General features: G+C 43.2%; 1 protein-coding gene across 1 annotated transcript; it reads left to right on the top strand.

Annotated features, from left to right (window-relative positions):
- Nucleotides 1–322: 322 nt before the first annotated feature.
- On the top strand, nucleotides 323–11,851 carry LOC120982115 (DNA damage-regulated autophagy modulator protein 1-like). The gene is made up of 7 exons (XM_040412064.1): nucleotides 323–961; nucleotides 1,726–1,793; nucleotides 1,863–2,005; nucleotides 2,432–2,603; nucleotides 5,437–5,495; nucleotides 5,946–6,032; nucleotides 11,641–11,851. Exons 1-7 carry the CDS (start codon nucleotides 837–839, stop codon nucleotides 11,737–11,739), a joined length of 753 nt encoding a protein of 250 aa, XP_040267998.1. The 5' UTR covers nucleotides 323–836; the 3' UTR covers nucleotides 11,740–11,851.
- The last annotated feature ends 8,661 nt before the right edge of the window (nucleotides 11,852–20,512 follow it).

Genomic DNA, 20,512 nt, shown 5'->3' with positions numbered 1-20,512 from the left:
AGTTTCTCCATCTTGCCCCCGCAAACGGGAAGGGTAGATCACAGCTTCAATTCAGCCCATTGTTGCTTCTCTATCCACCTCTAATACTGTACCTGCTGTGTAGCACTATGACACCAAATGTCCTTCTGTTAAGTGCCAGGAAATAGTTCGGGCAGAGACATGGGCGTCTAATGAATGGTGGACAATGAAGAGCCTTTTTACAGGGAAGCACTTTTGCGTCCTCTTGTGACAAGACCACTTGTTTCTGGGACATAACCGCATGTTCTGGGTGTAGTTTTTTTTTTTTTTTGTCAGTGGGTGAATATATTGCACACACCAGGCATACAGCCAGTTAGACTGTACAGGACAGAAGCGAGGAAGCAGCAGAAGGACAGAGGTCATGACATAAGGGACTACTAAAGGCAGAAGATCAGAAGAGTGTCTCAGATGGGTCTGCGGCTGCTCAGCAGTTGAGGCGTTTGTAAGTGTGCAGACGGCGAGACCAGGCTGTCCCCCCTCCTTGCCCTCAGTCCTGACTGCCCGCTTCTCCCAGCTACGCTTCTGGATGTTGTGAAATATGTTTGATAACTGAACTTTGTTACATTGTGATCGTGAAGAACAACTGGTTCTGGACTAAACACAAGGAGGCCCCGGAATAATTAGTCATTATGGGGAAAGTTGAGCTTTGATGAAATACCATATTACGATGAAGAAGTGGGCACCAGGATGCGGAGCTAGATCACCTGTTAAGAGGAGCCCTAAAATCAAACGTCTTAAATTTTGAAACAACGGTGACATCATTGATCTCTGGTGACATCACAGGCGGGGTGAATAGAGAAGAGATTGATACAAGCATTATGGAGGTTCAGGGTTTGGCCTTCTTGCCCTGCTTTTGGGTCACTTGGACACTTATAGGGCTCTCTGTTACTTACGCCATCACCATCTTTGAAGGCCATGCTCCAACCTACTTACTGTATATCAGGTAAGAGGAGGTGTGATATAAATCATTATTATATGTACATCATTATTCTTCTCAGGCTGTTTTATATTTGACAGTCTATCTAATTGTAGACCTCATTGTGGAAGTCCTGACCTTTACCTCTATATACATGTCTTACTTCCAGCATTGTAGTTATCAGTCCACCTGAGCAGAGGACCTCTTATCTCTCTAGCTGGTGGTACACTTTCAACACCTGCTGCTATTCCCCTCCATACACATGCACACCCAGCTCAGATCAGAATGCATGTGTTCTTAAAGGGTAAATGGGAGTGAAGCACCATCAGGCACTTCTAGTAGTAACTCATCTCCTGAGAACCCGATCATTCTTTTCCCCATAATTTGCCATCAAGGAAGAGTTGGGACGCCACCATACACATTACATGGTCCACCTAATTGGTAGGTGTGGCTGACGACTTTCTGTTGTAGGGCTGAATGGGACAGGGAACCTGCATTCCACCTAATTCGTGTAGGGGTTCCTGACTCTCCCTTAAACGGCAGATAGCAGGAGAAAAAGGGATCAGGAACGTAGGCTCTCGGCATGGTCATGTGTGTGGTGAGATCAGAAGGATTAGCTGTTGTACGTATGAGCGGTCAGCCGGCAGCTAGTGATTGTGGATGGCCTCCTCTGTATTTGGATCTTCTCTGACCAGTGGTGTTTAGTGGGGATCAGCAGGCATCTACTGAAATCAATGGCCGAAGGCCTAAGATGTTTTCCTAATTCTCTATATTCTATGTTTGTCTTTCAGTGAAACAGGCTCCTATTTCCCAGAGTCGGCTGTGTTCACTACGGTCTTCTCTTTGTCGGCCATTCTTGGTAAGTGGATGTGGGTGATTGGACAATCTGTAACCAGGACGCACTAAACGCATCTCTCTTCTATGATAGGAGCCGCGACAATATATTTAGAATACAGGTTCCTTGACATTCAGTCTGCAGCTCTTGACCTTCACTGTTCCACTGCCCAGAAGGTGCTACTGATGGTGGGACTCTGCTCGTGTACTGGGACTTCCATTGTGGCCGTTTTTCAGGTTAGTGGACCTATCTATTGTTTCCTGATTTCCAGACTTGATAAATGATAAATTTTGGCTGCATCTACATGTATACAACTAACATTGAAATCACTGGAGGCTTTATAGATCTGTATGCAAAGAGCTCCCTCTACTGGTGGCTGCAAGTGAAGCATTTTATAGGAGTTTTCCAGTACTTAGATATTGAAGGCCTATCTTCAATGGAGTTTTGACACCCAGCATTGCGACTGATCAGCTGTTTCGGACAGAAGGCTTCATTCACTGTGTGGTTTCTCTTTGACCGGCGTTCTGCAGCTCAACTCCCAAAATAGATGCTGAGCTGTAGTACCCCGCCACAGCAGTTACACCATGGACCGAGTCTTCTGCTTCCAGGCTGTTGGGTGTCAAACCCCACTGATCTGATATTGATGACCCATTGCATTGCAGGTAGATCCTTTTCCCGTGATCCACAGGACCGGAGCGATTGTATCCCTAGGACTAGGCGCCGTCTACAACTTGTGCCAATCCAAGTACTTGTATCGGATGTCGCTAAGCACTCTGCACTTATGCGATATCAGAATGACCGTATCTATCATGATGGCTGCAGCTCTTATTATATGTATCCTTTGTAAAGTGCGCCTCTGCCTAAAGCGAATAAAAAAGCAACATGGCGAATACGATTCTAATCAAAGTGCTTGCATACCTCACAAAGCCCAACATCAGCCATGTGCAGTGTGTTGCGACAAATATTTTTATGCTAAGCCACACTTCTACCTCTGCCCAGTGCCCCCACACACAGTAGTCATGTCACCTCTGTGCCCCCACATACAGTAGTCATGTCACCTCTGTGCCCCCACATACAGTAGTCATGCCCCCTTAGTGGCCCCACACACAGTAGTTATGCCCTACACACAGTAGTTATGCCACCTTATTGCCCCCATACAGAGCATAATACCCCCTTAGTGCCCACACACACAGTAGTTATGCCCCCTCTGTGCCCCCACATACAGTAGTTATGCCCCCTTAGTGGCCCTACACACAGTAGTTATGCCACCTTATTGCCCCCATACAGAGCATAATACCCCCTTAGTGCCCACACACACAGTAGTTATGCCCCCTCTGTGCCCCCACATACAGTAGTTATGCCCCCTTAGTGGCCCTACACACAGTAGTTATGCCACCTTATTGCCCCCATACAGAGCATAATACCCCCTTAGTGCCCACACACACAGTAGTTATGCCCCCTCTGTGCCCCCACATACAGTAGTTATGCCCCCTTAGTGGCCCTACACACAGTAGTTATGCCACCTTATTGCCCCCATGCAGAGCATAATACCCCCTTAGTGCCCACACACAGCAGTTATGCCCCCTCTGTGCCCCCACACACAGTAGTTATGCCACCTTATTGCCACAATACAGAGCATAATACCCCGTTAGTGCCCCTACACACAGTAGTTATGCCACCTTATTGCCCCCATACAGAGCATAATACCCCCTTAGTGCCCACACACACAGTAGTTATGCCCCCTCTGTGCCCCCACATACAGTAGTTATGCCAACTTAGTGCCCCCACACACATTAATCATGCCACCTTATTGCCCCCATACAGAGCATAATACCACCTTAGTGCCCCAATACACAGTACCTATGCCTATGACCGCAAACAGTAGTTATGCCCTGTTAGTGACCCCTACACAGCAGAATGACATCACTGCATCATGCTTACTAGGGAGAGCAGCAGCTGGGTTAATGGTGGAGCAGGGAGCTGACAGGATCTTTATGATGCTGATAGCTGGACATATCTCAGCCATCCCGAGGGACAGCCGCTTAAATCTGAAACTATTTGGCTGGATCCGGGACGGTTAGGAGGTGTGGTGCTTGAATCACTGCTTGTTAGGGGGTCACAAAGTGGTCCTCAGCAATCAGCTGTGGGAAGACCTGACAATAAGTGTTCAGCACCACCTGCAGCACCCCCACAGGGGAATCTAGGTATCACACTTTGTCCACATGCAGTACATACCAAACGTTTGGACACACCTTCTCATTCAAAGAGTTTTCTTTATTTTCATGACTTTGAAGGCATCAAAACTATGAATTAACACATGTGGAATTATATACATAACAAACAAGTGTGAAACAACTGAAAATATGTCATATTCTAGGTTCTTCAAAGTAGCCACCTTTTGCTTTGATTACTGCTTTGCACACTCTTGGCATTCTCTTGATGAGCTTCAAGAGTTAGTCCCCTGAAATGGTCTTCCAACAGTCTTGAAGGAGTTCCCAGAGATGCTTAGCACTTGTTGGCCCTTTTGCCTTCACTCTGCGGTCCAGCTCACCCCAAACCATCTCGATTGGGTACAGGTCCGGTGACTGTGGAGGCCAGGTCATCTGGCGCAGCACCCCATCACTCTCCTTCATGGTCAAATAGCCCTTACTTTCAAAGTTTTCCCAATTTTTCGGCTGACTGACTGATCTTCATTTCTTAAAGTAATGATGGCCACTCGTTTTTCTTTACTTAGCTGCTTTTTTCTTGCCATAATACAAATTCTAACAGTCTATTCAGTAGGATTATCAGCTGTGTATCCACCTGACTTCTCCTCAACGCCACTGATGGTCCCAACCCCATTTATAAGGCAAGAAATCCCACTTATTAAACCTGACAGGGCACACCTGTGAAGTGAAAACCATTTCAGGGGACTACCTCTTGAAGCTCATCAAGAGAATGCCAAGAGTGTGCAAAGCAGTAATCAAAGCAAAAGGTGGCTACTTTGAAGAACCTAGAATATGACATATTTTCAGTTGTTTCACACTTGTTTGTTATGTATATAATTCCACATGTGTTAATTCATAGTTTTTGATGCCTTCAGTGTGAATCTACAATTTTCATAGCCATGAAAATAAAGAAAACTCTTTGAATGAGAAGGTGTGTCCAAACTTTTGGTCTGTACTGTACATCAATGGGTTGTCTGTGTAATACAGGACAGAAGAGACATTGGATTGGTTTCTAGTGCCGGTGTACTGCAGCTCAGCTTCTGGGCTGTAATACCCCGGAACGGCCACTAGAGCTTTCAGCACCATCCACTTTATCATTTGAAACGGCTGCTTGACGCAGCTAATGTGATATTGATGACCTAGCCCGAGGATAGATAATCAATGGCTAGGTCCCAGAAAACCCCTTTAAATGAGAATTCTCTTAAAGGGTATCTGAAAATAAGTTTTTTAAACTGGACCACCCCTTTAATTTTGGATTTATGTTATCTGTTCTGAGAAAGCTGGGTGGCAACCGATATGATGACTATCACTGCTCCCGTAGGGGTTGCAATCCCATATTTCCAGTGCTGACCAGCCCTGTGTGAGCAATAATGGTGGCGATGTTAATCGTCAGCCCTGCTGGCATATGATGATGATGATGATATAGCTGCCGCCTAATTTTCCTTCACTTATCCCTTCAGTTCTTCTCTTTAAGATAACCCTTATATACGAGCTGTGTAACGAGCGTCACTGTGAGGAGGTAAGGATTCAATGACAGAACTAGAGTGCAGATGCTGCATGTCCCAAATTGTCATACATTACAGTGCCTTTCACAAATTTTCATCTTATACAGTATGTGCCACAAAATGTAAATTAGTGCAGTAAATATTTCTACCACTAGGTGGTGCAATAAGAGAATTTGTCTTTATAAAGGTGCTGTAGGCTCTTGTTTGCTCATAGACCCTCTTAATAGCACAGCATGTGGCCAAAAGTGGTATTGCAAGTAAAAAAGAAAATTATTCTTGGGCAGTCTGGGTATAATGAGGCAAAGCTAAACAGCGGTATGAGAGGAAGTTCATACGTTGACGTAAACGATGGAAGACTGAACGTATAGCATGCGACTCTCCTGACGCTACATTTCAGTTTTATACTGGGCAGAGAATGGCGTGCCGACAAATGCCCAGTAACGTCTTCTCCTTCTCTTATGTAGATCTGTTATACGTCTGCGGTAATATCGGAGTGGCTGTCTGTGCTCACATTTATGCTGCACTATCTCACGTACTATACGGATTTCCAGGTTAGTATATTTGACATTACCTTTTATTTTATGTAGTTGTACCAGGGTTATGGTAGCGCCACTGTCTCGTAGTCCGCGGGCAGTTTTCCCATTAATCATCACCAGCTGACAATGATGTTTGCGGTTGTCAGTGATGGTGGATTGAACACTAAGGGCTTCATACAAGTTACCCAGGGGTTCTTCCCGGCTTAATTCTTTGGCATCCCACACAGATGGTACTTGGTAATCCACGCAGTGAACGACCGCCTGGGGTTGAGGGAAACCGGGTCGGGTCCAGCTGGTTCTGGGGGGCTCCAATGGACAGTTGTTCCGAATATGCCCCACTTGGCGACACCGATGACAAGTGATGTTGTTGTTGGGTGGTCGGGAATAGCGAGGTGTAGCTGTCACCGGCCTGCTGGGCTGTTGGTACCTGGGGGCTGCTGAAGCTGTGGGTACTGTTGGACATGAAGATTGGGTTCTTGGAGTAGGTGCTGTAGTTCTCCAAGTATCTGCATACTCGTCTGCCAATTTGGCAGCCTCTGGTAGGGAAAGGGGCTTGCGGTCTCTTACCCACTCTTTCACCTCTGCTTGGATGTGGTCGTAGAACTGCTCCAGTAGTACCAACTGCAGGACGTCATCCAGGGTTGTAGCTTGGCAGCTGGTGATCCAATGGGTAGCTGATTGTTGCAGGCGACAGGCCCATTCTGCGTAAGAGTCCTTTTCCAGCTTCCGTAAATCCCTGAATTTTCGCCGGTATGCCTCTGGAGTTATTGCATACCGGGCGAGGAGGGCTTCCTTAACCCGGGCATAGCTGTGAACGTCCTCCCAGGGTACCGCTCGGAAGGCATCTGCTGCTTTGCCAGATAGCTTCCCTGCGAGTATGGAAATCCAGTCTTCTGCTGGTACTCGATGTAGGATACACTGGCTCTCAAAGTCTGCCAGGTACCCATCAATTTCACAGTCCTTTTCATCAAATGCTTTAAATGCACTGAAGGGAACCTTTCTGGAGTCCCCAGTGCTGCTGGTCCCGCTCGGGGGACTTACGGCTGCTTGCTGTGTCTCTGCCAGTTTTAACTGTAGCTCCAGCTGTGCTTTCTGCGTATTTTCTTCTGCTATTATTTTCATCACCTGCATGATGATCTCCGGCGTTGGGTTTGGTCCAAACCATGCCAGTCTCTCTCGCATCTCCCGGTTCATGTGAGATTCAGTTTCCCGAACCGTCGGTATATCCATCTCCCGAACGGCCGGTATTTCGGTCTCCTGACCGATCGTTACTGCCTCAGCCAATGTGCCTCGGTCTAGCTCCATCAATTCGGCTATAATGACCCGCTTAGCCTTGACGCCTGCACTTTTCCCACGAACTTCCAATAGTTCCTTTAATGTGCTGCGCTTGAGCTGTGTGTACCAGCTTTCCATTCGCTGTACACCCGCTTCCTTTGGATTCTTAGTTTAAGGAGAAAAAAGGAAAATCCCGCTGCTGCCAACCAGTGTAACGGATCACCTGGCACCCCTAGACTCAGTTCCTGTTTTAACCCTCAAGGTGAAGTGTCGTCTCATTCTTGGGGGAGGATTTATTGCATGCTGTCCCAGTTTGACTGCTAGGAGTGTAAACCTATTCGTATGGTTTCCTATTCAACTGCCTACAGCATTCATATGCTTGAAGAGGATTTATATGCTTCTTCGGTTCGGTGATTGTGGTGTCTGCCAGAGTGCTTGAAAACCTCAGGAAAAGGCTAGGAGCATCCGTCAACGGAGGTACTCAGTCTAGGGGTGCCAGGTGATCCGTAACAGTAGTTTTCTTTATTTGCGTAAAAATTTTACGATTACAGACTCATGAAATTGCATCTCCTGTGAGGTATAGGAACTTAAAGGGGTTCTCCAGTAATAACATTTTACTAAGCTAAGCATTCATACTTACCTGCTCCCCACCGCTCCAGTCCTCTGTGCCGACTCCAGTGTCTCCGTGTCCCAGTCCACGTAGTGGGGCATGTCACAGCATGGTAATATGTCATTATTGCTGGAGAACCCCTTTAATGAGCAGACAAGCATGAATCCTTAAAGGGAACCTGTCATCAACTTTATGATGACCTCACTGAGGGCAGCATAGAATAGTGACAGAAATGCTGATCTCAGCGGTGTGTCACTCATGAGCTAAAAGTCAGTGGTTGCCGAGAACCAGCATCATAATCATTGCAGACTGGGCCTGGAAAAGAGTCAAATCTACCTGAGAAGAGTCATGGTTATTATAATCTCCTGCTCTCCCCGTCCATCTGCTGATGATTGACAGTTCTCTCCTAGAGAGGAAGAGAGAAAACTAGGTAGAAGACTGTCAGTCATCAGCAGGGGGACAGGAGAACAGGAACTCATGAATAACCAGGACTCTTCTCAGGTGTCCGGGACTCTTTTCCAGGCCCAGTCTGCAATGATTGTGATGTTGGTTCTCGGCAACCATTTACTTTTAACTTTCAAATGACAGAGCGCTGAAATCAACTCACCTGTCTCTACTTTATTCTGCCGTTAGTATGGACAGCACAAAGTGGATGACAGGTTCCCTTTAAGTGAGTGGGGAAGGCGGCCTGAACTTAGTATAATATCATTATTACCAGAGAACCACTTTATTGTGCTATTGATTTGCATAAAGTTTGTCATTGTATACAAGGCTTATATGTATTATAGCAGCTATATTATATAAATAGAGGGCAGTATTATAGTAGTTATATTCCTGTACATAGGAGCAGTATTATAGTAGTTATATTCTTGTACATAGGAGCAGTATTATAGTAGTTATATTCCTGTACATAGGAGGCAGTATTATAGTAGTTATATTCTTGTACATAGGAGGTAGTATTATAGTAGTTATATTCTTGTACATAGGAGGCAGTATTATAGTAGTTATATTCTTGTACATAGGAGCAGTATTATAGTAGTTATATTCTTGTACATAGGAGCAGTATTATAGTAGTTATATTCCTGTACATAGGAGGCAGTATTATAGTAGTTATATTCTTGTACATAGGAGCAGTATTCTAGTAGTTATATTCTTGTACATAGGAGCAGTATTATAGTAGTTATATTCTTGTACATAGGAGGCAGTATTATAGTGGTTATAATCTTGTACATAGGAGCAGTATTATAGTAGTTATATTCTTGTACATAGGAGCAGTATTATAGTAGTTATATTCTTGTACATAGGAGCAGTATTATAGTAGTTATATTCTTGTACATAGGAGCAGTATTATAGTAGTTATATTCTTGTATATAGGAGCAGTATTATAGTAGTTATATTCTTGTACATAGGAGGCAGTATTATAGTAGTTATATTCTTGTACATAGGAGGCAGTATTATAGTAGTTATACTTCTGTACATAGGAGCAGTATTATAGTAGTTATATTCTTGTACATAGGAGACAGTATTATAGTAGTTATATTCTTGTACATGGGAGGCAGTATTATAGTAGTTATATTCTTGTACATAGGAGGCAGTATTATAGTAGTTATATTCTTGTACATAGGAGCAGTATTATAGTAGTTATATTATTGTACATAGGAGCAGTATTATAGTAGATATATTCTTGTACATAGGAGCAGTATTATAGTAGTTATATTCTTGTACATAGGAGCAGTATTATAGTAGTTATATTCTTGTACATAGGGGGCAGTATTATAGTAGTTATATTCTTGTACATAGGGGGCAGTATTATAGTAGTTATATTCTTGTACATAGGAGCAGTATTATAGCAGTTATATTCTTGTACATAGGAGGCAGTATTATAGTGGTTATAATCTTGTACATAGGAGCAGTATTATAGTAGTTATATTCTTGTACATAGGAGCAGTATTATAGTAGTTATATTCTTGTACATAGGAGCAGTATTATAGTAGTTATATTCTTGTACATAGGAGCAGTATTATAGTAGTTATATTCTTGTACATAGGAGGCAGTATTATAGTAGTAATATTCTTGTACATAGGAGCAGTATTATAGTAGTTATATTCTTGTACATAGGAGGCAGTATTATAGTAGTTATACTTCTGTACATAGGAGCAGTATTATAGTAGTTATATTCTTGTACATAGGAGCAGTATTATAGTAGTTATATTCTTGTACATAGGAGCAGTATTATAGTAGTTATATTCTTGTACATAGGAGCAGTATTATAGTAGTTATATTCTTGTACATAGGAGGCAGTATTATAGTAGTTATATTCTTGTACATAGGAGCAGTATTATAGTAGTTATATTCTTGTACATAGGAGGCAGTATTATAGTAGTTATATTCTTGTACATAGGAGCAGTATTATAGTAGTTATATTCTTGTACATAGGAGGCAGTATTATAGTAGTTATATTCTTGTACATAGGAGGCAGTATTATAGTAGTTATATTCTTGTACATAGGAGGCAGAATTATAGTAGTTATATTCTTGTACATAGGAGCAGTATTATAGTAGTTATATTCTTGTACATAGTTGCAGTATTATAGTAGCTATATTCTTGTACATAGGAGGCAGTATTATAGTAGTTATATTCTTGTACATAGGAGCAGTATTATAGTAGTTATATTCTTGTACATAGGAGCAGTAATATAGTAGTTATATTCTTGTACATAGGAGCAGTATTATAGTAGTTATATTCTTGTACATAGGAGCAGTATTATAGTAGTTATATTCTTGTATATAGGAGCAGTATTATAGTAGTTATATTCTTGTACATAGGAGGCAGTGTTATAGTAGTTATATTCTTGTACATAGGAGGCAGTATTATAGTAGTTATATTCTTGTACATAGGAGGCAGTATTATAGTAGTTATATTCTTGTACATAGGAGGCAGTATTATAGTAGTTATATTCTTGTACATAGGAGCAGTATTATAGTAGTTATATTCTTGTACATAGGAGCAGTATTATAGTAGTTATATTCTTGTACATAGGAGCAGTATTATAGTAGTTATATTCTTGTATATAGGAGCAGTATTATAGTAGTAGTAGATTCTTGTACATAGGAGCAGTATTATAGTAGTTATATTATTGTACATAGGAGCAGTATTATAGTAGTTATATTATTGTACATAGGAGGCAGTATTATAGTAGTTATATTCTTGTACATAGGAGCAGTATTATAGTAGTTATATTCTTGTACATAGGAGCAGTATTATAGTAGTTATATTCTTGTACATAGGAGGCAGTATTATAGTAGTTATACTCTCGTACATAGGAGCAGTATTATAGTAGTTATATTCTTGTACATAGGAGCAGTATTATAGTAGTATTATTCTTGTACATAGGAGGCAGTATTATAGTAGTTATAGTCTTGTACATAGGAGCAGTATTATAGTAGTTATATTCTTGTATATAGGAGGCAGTATTATAGTAGTTATATTCTTGTACATAGGAGCAGTATTAGAGTAGTTATATTCTTGTACATAGGAGGCAGTGTTATAGTATTTATATTCTTTTACATAGGAGGCAGTATTATAGTAGTTATATTCTTGTACATAGGAGGCAGTATTATAGTAGTTATATTCTTGTACATAGGAGGCAGTGTTATAGTAGTAGTAGATTCTTGTGATCCATATAATTTATAATGTATAGTATTTGTATAATATGTGTCCTTTTCCTTCTCACTGCAGCACCTGTGTATGAAATGGAAGTGTGAGAAAAGCAATTTTCTATCACTAAGGAAGAAGATTCACAGTGAAACAAACATCTTCATCTTTCAAGATGTATAATTGAGAATATTGCCTTCATGACGAGGAATGCAGTGCTGTGGTTCTCTTAGACTGTGTCCCACAAGAAAACTTTGAACTTGGAAATCATTCAAAATAAAGTTAAATAATATGATTTAATTTCATTTACTAAGGTAAATCTTGAACAGTAATGAGGCCATGTGGCTCAGTGGGTGTCCATGTAGAGCTCTCCTTCTTTTAGGGCTTCTTCACTTTAAAGAGGGCAGATTTGTAGTGAGGCTTTCTTTCCCTTGAAGCAAATGTTAAAGGGGTTGTGTGACTTCAGCAAAGGGCATTTATCATGTAGAGAAAGTTAATACAAGGCACTTACTAATGTATTTTGATTATCCATATTCCTTCCTTCATTTTTCCATCACACTATACACTGCTCGTTTCCATGGTTACGACCACCCTGCAGTCCATCAGCAGTGGTCATGCTTGCACACTATAGGAAAAGACACCGGTGTTTCCGGTGGGCCGGACTGTGGGAGCACACATAGACCGTTGCTTTTTCCTATAGTGTGCAAGCGCAACCGCCGCTGCTGGACTCAGGGTGGTCATAGCTGTGGAAACCAGCAGTGTAATAGGAAAATGAATCCAGCCAGCAAAAGAGGCAATATGGACAGTCACAATACATTAGTAAGTGCCTTGTATTAACCTTCTCTACATGATAAATGCTATTTTCTGAAGTGACACAACCCCTTTAAGTTCACTGCCCTCGCTCTGTATCTAAATACCTTAGCCCTAGTGGCTTGTTGGCACACCCCTGGCATATGCCCTGGTTTGTCTGCCCCCTTCTAGCCTATTAGAGAGGTGTCCTAAACTGTGTGCTCCAGTCTTTCCCTTTCAAGAGGGATTTGTCATGATCCCACCTCATACATCTGGTGGATCATGAATGGAGGGTCGGCAGGTGGACCTCCTGCATCTGTATGTATGCCATAACTGAAAGTCAAGTGTAGCTGTCGACTGTATAGGGAGCTGCTATCTACCGATAGATGCACTTAACATTGATGTATAAACCAGAATGAAGAGATGTGTTTTTGAGGAGACCCCATTGTCTGCCTCCCCCAACCCATCATTCAGCAGTGGTCCTGGAGGCTGGGAGGACAAGCAGCTGATTGCACTGGTTGTGTATGACCAGCAGATGGCAGCATCACCACAGGCACGGCCTGCACATCCTTCTCTCCTGTGGTACATGACGGAGGGCTGAACAAAATGGAGTCTGACAGGAAAAATGCGGAGAACCTGTATAAAAATAGATATGTAACCCACTACTAACCTGAACCTCAGCCGTGTTAGCCCCCCCATATCAAAATTTTTGAACAAAACATATACAGTTGGTTAGATCTTTGTTAGATCAGGTTAGATCAATTGTTGTTTGCGTTAGACCTCGCACAGAAGTAGAGATATTAACAGTTATTTGCAGGGGGGGCTAACCCGCCATCAGCCCCCCCTTATCAAAAAATTGACCAAAAAATTAGCTATTTTGGAAGATATTTGTTAGATCCGGTATGATCAACTAGTTGTTTTGTTAGATCTCACATAATTACAGACTTATTAAGTGATTAATGAGGGGGGGGCTAGCCCCCCCACATGCAATTTTCAGGTAAAATTTGATGCAGACTAATAGGCCTTTGTTAGATCCGGTAAGATCAAGTGGTTTCAACGTTAGATCTCATTTAATTACAGAGATATTTCACATAAAAACACATATATTAGGTAGTATTAAATAGGGGGGCTAGCCCCCCCCACATGCAATTTAGTGGTAAAATTTGATTCAGACTAATAGATCTGCATTAGATCCGGTAAGATCAAGTGGTTTCAACGTTAGATCTCATATAATTACAGAGATATTATGGATATTTGGTATTACGTCAGGGGGGGCTAGCCCCCCTATTTAATACTTCCTAATATCTGTGTTTTTATGTGAAAAATCTCTGTAATTATATGAGATCTAACGTTGAAACCACTTGATCTTACCGGATCTAACGAAGGCCTATTAGTCTGCCTTAAATTTTACCAGAAAATTGCATGTGGGGGGGCTAGCCCCCCCTCATTAATCACTTAATAAGTCTGTAATTATGTGAGATCTAACAAAACAACTAGTTGATCAGACCGGATCTAACAAATATCTTCCAAAATAGCTATTTTTTTGGTCAATTTTTTGATGACGGGTTAGCCCCCCTGCAAATAACTGTTAATATCTCTACTTCTGTGTGAGATCTAACGCAAACAACAATTGATCTAACCTGATCTAACAAAGATCTAACCAACTGTATATGTTTTGTTCAAACACTTTGATATGGGGGGGCTAACACGGCTGAGGTGATAAGCTGAACACGTGAAGGCACCATGGACATGCCATCATTTCTCCACTACTAATGTCACTGACCAGGTTGAAGCCTCGTCCAATAAGGAGAGATTTACCAAGCAAATTGCGCCAAAAAGGTGTGTATTTGGTGTGACACTTATGGAAATGAGATTATTGTGCTAAGAGGAATTGTGCAACGCACCAAATTTATTAACTAATGGACGCCAGTTTTGTGTACAGTACTGGCCTGAGCATCGGCGGCCATGACGTAAGGCAGACTTATCTCTGACCTTCAGCTCTGTTCCTCAATCTCCCCCATAATAATGTGTAGTACATGGGCAGGAGTCCATCCCCATATTCCCAGTCCGTGCCCCCATCACAAGGTCATAACCGCACCCCATAAAAGTGCCAACCACAGCGCCCACAACATGTCCATTTTCTGGGATTTTTCTACTCATGGCCTATCCTTAACAAAGGCACTGCCAGAACACTACTCCCATGGAAATGAATGGAGAGAGGGTGCCCATGCGCCATGCACTCTCATTCTCTTTCAGAGCTTCACCTATCTGACACCAATGTTCGAGGCGAGACAAACCTTTTAAGATTCAATTTTCAGTGCTAAAATGAAAATGATCAGCGTCACCTGCTGCAGATTAAATTTTAATTTCACATTTTGATTTTCCATTTTCTTGTTGAAGTTGTCTAATATTCAAATGGATGTAAATCGACATCTCTGTAGGTGATGAGCCCTGCCCTCTAGTACTAATTAGAGGGGGTGTCTCGCTTCGGGAAATGGCCTTTATTATGTAGAGGAAGTTAATACAAGACACTGCCTAATGTATTGTGATTGTCCATGTGGCTTCCCTTGCTGGCTGGACTCATTTTTCCATCACATTATACACTGCTCGTTTCTATGCTTATGACCACCCTGCAATCCATTAATGGTGGTCGTGCTTGCACACTATAGGAAAAAGAGTCACCTTCTCTGGTGGCTGGGACCAATAGTGTGGAAGCACGACCACAGCCATGGGAATCTCTCAAAATGGTTGAAGGTCTATCTATATTATACTTATATCACATGAGCCCTCCTAGGTCTCCACAATACCCATGTTATGGTTGTCCTGCAATAAGTAGATGACAAGATACATATGACTGACTGAGAAGCACAAGGAGCTTCTCCTTACAAGGCACCTCCACATTTATAGAGACAGTACTTGGACAACCCTAGATGGCCCTGATGTCCACAATCTGTGAGGATCCACCTCATGTCAGCCAGCAAGACCAAAACTCTTTAAAGAAAGCAGCAGCGAATTCCAGGAGGACAGGACAGCAGGTGGCAGCAGTCTGTACACAGTTTATAACTGGTATGTCCAGCAGATGGCAGCACTCATTATACTGCATATATGGCCAGCGCATAGTAGCAGTTATTATTACTGGTTATAACTGACATGGACCACCTTTGTGGCAGCCATTTTGAAGAATTTAGTTAGATGAAGCCTCTTCTCCAATAGAAATGTAAATGATTTGTATAGCTTCCTAGAATCTACTGTTAAATGTTTCCTGAGTTTAATGAATAAAGTATAAAAATGAGGTGACATCACACGTGGCTGGTGTAATTCACACTGGTCAGCTTCCTGCCACCACAGATTGCAGAAGATAAGAGTGCACCAGTGAGCAGACATAAGCCTGAGGAACTTGACTTTCTACACCCCATGCAATAAAAATGTGCATTAGGTTGTTGTCTATCACAGGCCCTCTCTATAAGAGAAGGGCCCCTTCATAAACCAATCCTCCGGCCCAGAAGGCTCCCACAAGGGTCTATGATTAGTGACCATCTTCAGCTGAAGCCGTGGAAGCACCCGTCTGGCTCTGGCTTTCACTTGAGCTGCCACCCCAGCTGCTGGCCAAGAGCCCAAAGCCTAGGTCTGGCTTCTCCCCGAAGGAAGAATCCAAGCGGTTTGCAGGGGGCTGAGGAATCACATAACCCCCACCCCAGACCTCAAGGGGTAGACCTTTTGCCTTTATGGCGCTGCAACCCTAAATGGTCCTAGTGACAAACAACGTGGAAAGTGAACACACAGTGAAAACACCAAAAATAAATGGATGGAAATATCATAACAAAATGAGGGCCCATTGCAGGATCATGTCATAGCTTACCTCCGAGTGGTCTCTTATGTTGGGCTGTGTGGTGGCTCCAGTGGTTGGTGCTGGTGTCTTAGAGCAGTGAGGTCCTTGGTTCAAATCTGACCAAGGGTGAGAGCTGTATGGAGACTGTGCTCTCTGGTGTCTGGTAATTTGGTGTGAGATGGAGAAATGGTGTGTAGTGAGATGGAGAAAGTGAATATGTTTGGAGGTCAGAGGTTGTGAGAGGAAAAGAATTGTGTGAGGTAACTTTTGGACTTAGTTTTGGAGATAAATTTTGAAAAAAAAAAAAGTGTTTATTGGTCTCTACCTAGGGAGACCACCATACACAAACCTCTAGGTAGATAAAACAATTGGCTGGATTCAAACCCAGGGCAACATTACCCCAAAACACCAGTGCTAACTACTGAGCCACCATTTGGCTTAACACTAGCCAGCATGCTGAGGTGAGTGTTGGCTTGGACCTGCAACGAGAGGAGGCACCATTGTTTTTGTAATGACATTTCTATCTCTTCATAGTGTGTTAAACATGGTGGTTTGGTGGTTAGTGCTGGTGTATTACTAGTACTGTGATACTTGGTTCAAATCCCAACACTTGCCTGAAGATTGTGTGTTCTCACTGGGTTTCTTCTTACACTTGACTATGGCAGTGTAATATCTTGCTGTTATATGGGTCAGAAAAAATAATTTGCATTTCAACCTCCTCCCATTGCTGGACCATGTTCATTGCTCACCTCCGAGTGGTCTCTTATGTTGGGCTGTGTGGTGGCTCCAGTGGTTGGTGCTGGTGTCTTAGAGCAGTGAGGTCCTTGGTTCAAATCTGACCAAGGGTGAGAGCTGTCTGGAGAGTTTGTGCTGTCTGGTAATTGGTTGTGAGTGGTAGCAATTTGGTGTGAGATGGAGAAATGGTGTGTAGTGAGATGGAGAAATGGTGTGTAGTGAGATGGAGAAAGTGAATATGTTTGGAGATCAGCTGTGAGATGGAGAAAGTGAATATGTTTGGCGGTCAGCTGTGAGATGGAGAAATGGTGTGCAGTGAGATGGAGAAAGTGAATATGTTTGGAGGTCAGCTGTGAGAGGAAAAGTAGTGAGATGGAGAAAGTGAATATGTTTGGAGGTCAGCTGTGAGAGGAAAAGAAATGTGAGAGGTAAGATTTTTAAAAAAAGCAACATTTGGACTTAGTTTTTAAAATTTATATATACTGGTTGTTCCTTGGTCTCCACCCAGGGAGACCACAATTTAATTGTATTTGAATTGCACAAAGAACACTTTCCTTCATCTCTTACCACCAATCTGCACCTTTCAGGAGAACACAGAACCCCCATCAGATAACAGCATTGGGTGGATTTGAACCGGGGAGCCTCACAACTGAAAGACACCTGTGCTTGACCACTGAGCCACCGCTCAGCTCAGTACTAGTAAGTCCGAGGAGGTGAATGATGACATGTACCAGCAACGGGAGGAGAGCCTATATGTCAGAGATCAACAACCTCCAGCTGTTCTGAAAACTACAACTCCCAGAATCCTCCTTTCACTTCAATGGTGGTTACAAGAACAGCAAAGCAAGTGTGCATGCTGGGAGCAGCATCTAGAGTGCCGAAGGTTGCTGATTCCCGCTTTAGATGATGAGATGTCTATGTAGTTCCAGTGTTTCTCATTATTCCTAAGCCTAGTACCCCCTGGTCATATACATGACCTAAGCACACTATAAGTACTGTTGCTATTACAGGCAGGGTAGCCCTGGGTTCACATAGTGCAGGCTTCCTCACAGGAGGCAATGGTAATGGGCTCCATTACCGGCGGCAATAAACAGTAAGCGAACCCTTTGAAAGGATCATCTCACCAGCCTTAACCTGTGATGGAGCAGGGTCTTATTCCCCCGACCCCAATAAGAACTCATGCACACTTGGCCAAACTGAGCACGAAGATGCACAAGACAGATGGGAGTACCAGCTGTAGTAAGCGGAGTAGTAGAAGTGAGGGAGAAGGGACCTCTCCACCACGACGTCACTCTACGTGCTCTTCAGGGGCTGTGGAAAGCAGGATGACAAGTCTTATTGGCGGTCTGTAATAGTCAGTGGTTTTGAGAGGGTATGTGGTTAGGTTTTTGAGAAAAAAAACTAAGGGGGAGATCAAACTGGTGTAAAGTAAAACTGGTGTAAAGTAAAACTGGTGTAAAGTAAAACTGGTGTAAAGTAAAACTGGTGTAAAGTAAAACTGGTGTAAAGTAAAACTGGTGTAAAGTAAAACTGGCTTAGTTGCCCATAACAACCAATCATATTCCACATTTCATGTTTCCCAGCTGCTTTGGCTGTGTAGCAGCAGTGTCGGATCACTTTATGGCTGTGTAGAGTAGTGGCGGTTCATTTTACAGCTGTATAGTGGTAGTTCCTTTTATGGCTGTGTAGCGGCAGTGGCGGATCACTTTATGGCTGTGTAGTGGCGGTTCATTTTACGGCTGTATAGTGGTGGTCCCTTTTATGGCTGTATAGCAGTAGTAGCGGTTCATTTTACGGCTGTATAGTGGTGGTCCCTTTTATGGCTGTATAGCAGTAGTAGCGGTTCATTTTACGGCTGTATAGTGGCGGTTCACTTTATGGCTGTGTAGCAGTAGTGGCGGTTCATTTCACAATTGTGATACTGCTGAGCCACTGTATCTAATCCTATAATAGGAGATACCAGCTGCTGATCTGCGTATCTCATCCTAATGTGTGGTACTGTCCGTTTCCCAAACAGAACCTGGATTTGTCACTAAAGACGATACCGTTCCACTCTGTTTCTCGTTCACAACACCACTGCAAATGAAGGTGATGGTCGCAGGCTGTTACTGGCAGGCTATGAAATGAGCGCCATGACACCAGGTTTTCCTCTAAGGGCCTGGAAACGGTGTGAGCAGAGGGAGGGGAATGTAATGAAGGTGGCGCCTGTGTCCGGATGGTGGACAATGAAGCCGTGGGGGCTGCTTGCTAGCGGATCAAACGATCCTCCGTACTGGTGGTCTGTCTGGAGCCTGTTCACTGTATGTGTGCCCTCACATAACCACTGCCTAACATCTGGGTCAGAACAGCCTAGAAAGCGGCCAGTCCATTGAAATAACCATCCTGCTTCTATCAGTCCAATAATGTGCTTCCTCTCAAAGGCTGTCAACTGGGCAAAATGTCTTTGTGTGCATGGTAGAGGCATGTCTAGCAGTCAAGAGGTACGCTACCCAAAAGAAGCCTCTGAGAGCAGCAGTGGAAGCACTTTTATGCCCTCTTGTGTCTAATCAGACCACACCTGGAATTATTTGCATATCGTAATCTGACATTTCTATCAGGAGCATTATTTTTTTTGTCAATTTGTAGACTACCGTGCGGCTGATCACATGCCCATTGCAGTTAAGCCTTAGCCATTTTGTCTTTATGTATAGGACTAGACCGGTGAGGCGGGTGATTGGCTGCAGTGGTCATGTGGTGAGACGGCACATAATTTATTTTTATAATGTAGGAAAAACAAGTTACTTTCGTCATATACTTTCTGTTACCAAAATGCTCAGATTGTGATATATTCCCTTGACTTGATTATAATGGCGCCCCCTGGTGTTTATGCACATCTACTTACTCAGGTGGTCACACATGCTCAGCTGCATCCTTCAATTGTCGCCAGCCATATCTGCTGTTGGAGAGAGATGCTGCAGAAGGGACACGCTCCCTGAGCTGTGAGAGCTGCTGCAGGAAGGACATGCGTCCTGAGAGAGGACCACCTCTGAGCTTCCAAGCTTGAGATAAATCTAGTAGAGCAGTTGGAGCAATGACTGTGGAGATCTCTGGACCTATGTGAGGTACACGACTGGTCCTAGCTTTGTTAGGGTCCATTCACACGTCCGTAGAATGGGTCCGGATCCGTTACGGAACGAATCTGGACCCATTCGTTCTCTATGGAGCAGGAAGAGATGCGGACAATCCTCGAGCCTCGAGCCTCAATCCTCGAGCCTCAATCCTCGAGCCTCAATCCTCGAGCCTCAATCCTCGAGCCTCAATCCTCGAGCCTCAATCCTCGAGCCTCAATCCTCGAGCCTCAATCCTCGAGCCTCAATCCTCGAGCCTCAATCCTCGAGCGCGGCCCCGATCTTCTGCTCCTGAAGAAAAAAAAAGTAGCAGTTGCGGACAAGAATAGGCAGTTCTATGGGGATGCCGGCCCTACGGATGTGTGAATGGACCCTTAGAAAGAGATTGTCTTGTTCTATAGGACGTCTGATTCTCAATTTTTTATATTAGTCATGACACAACCCTTTTAAGTGTTTAATACTGTATCCTTTAGGATTTAGGTTCAGCATTTCCTAT

Source organism: Bufo bufo, chromosome 11, assembly GCF_905171765.1.
Source record: "Bufo bufo chromosome 11, aBufBuf1.1, whole genome shotgun sequence".
NCBI lineage: Eukaryota > Metazoa > Chordata > Amphibia > Anura > Bufonidae > Bufo > Bufo bufo.
This window is presented reverse-complemented; position numbering and strand designations above follow the sequence as displayed.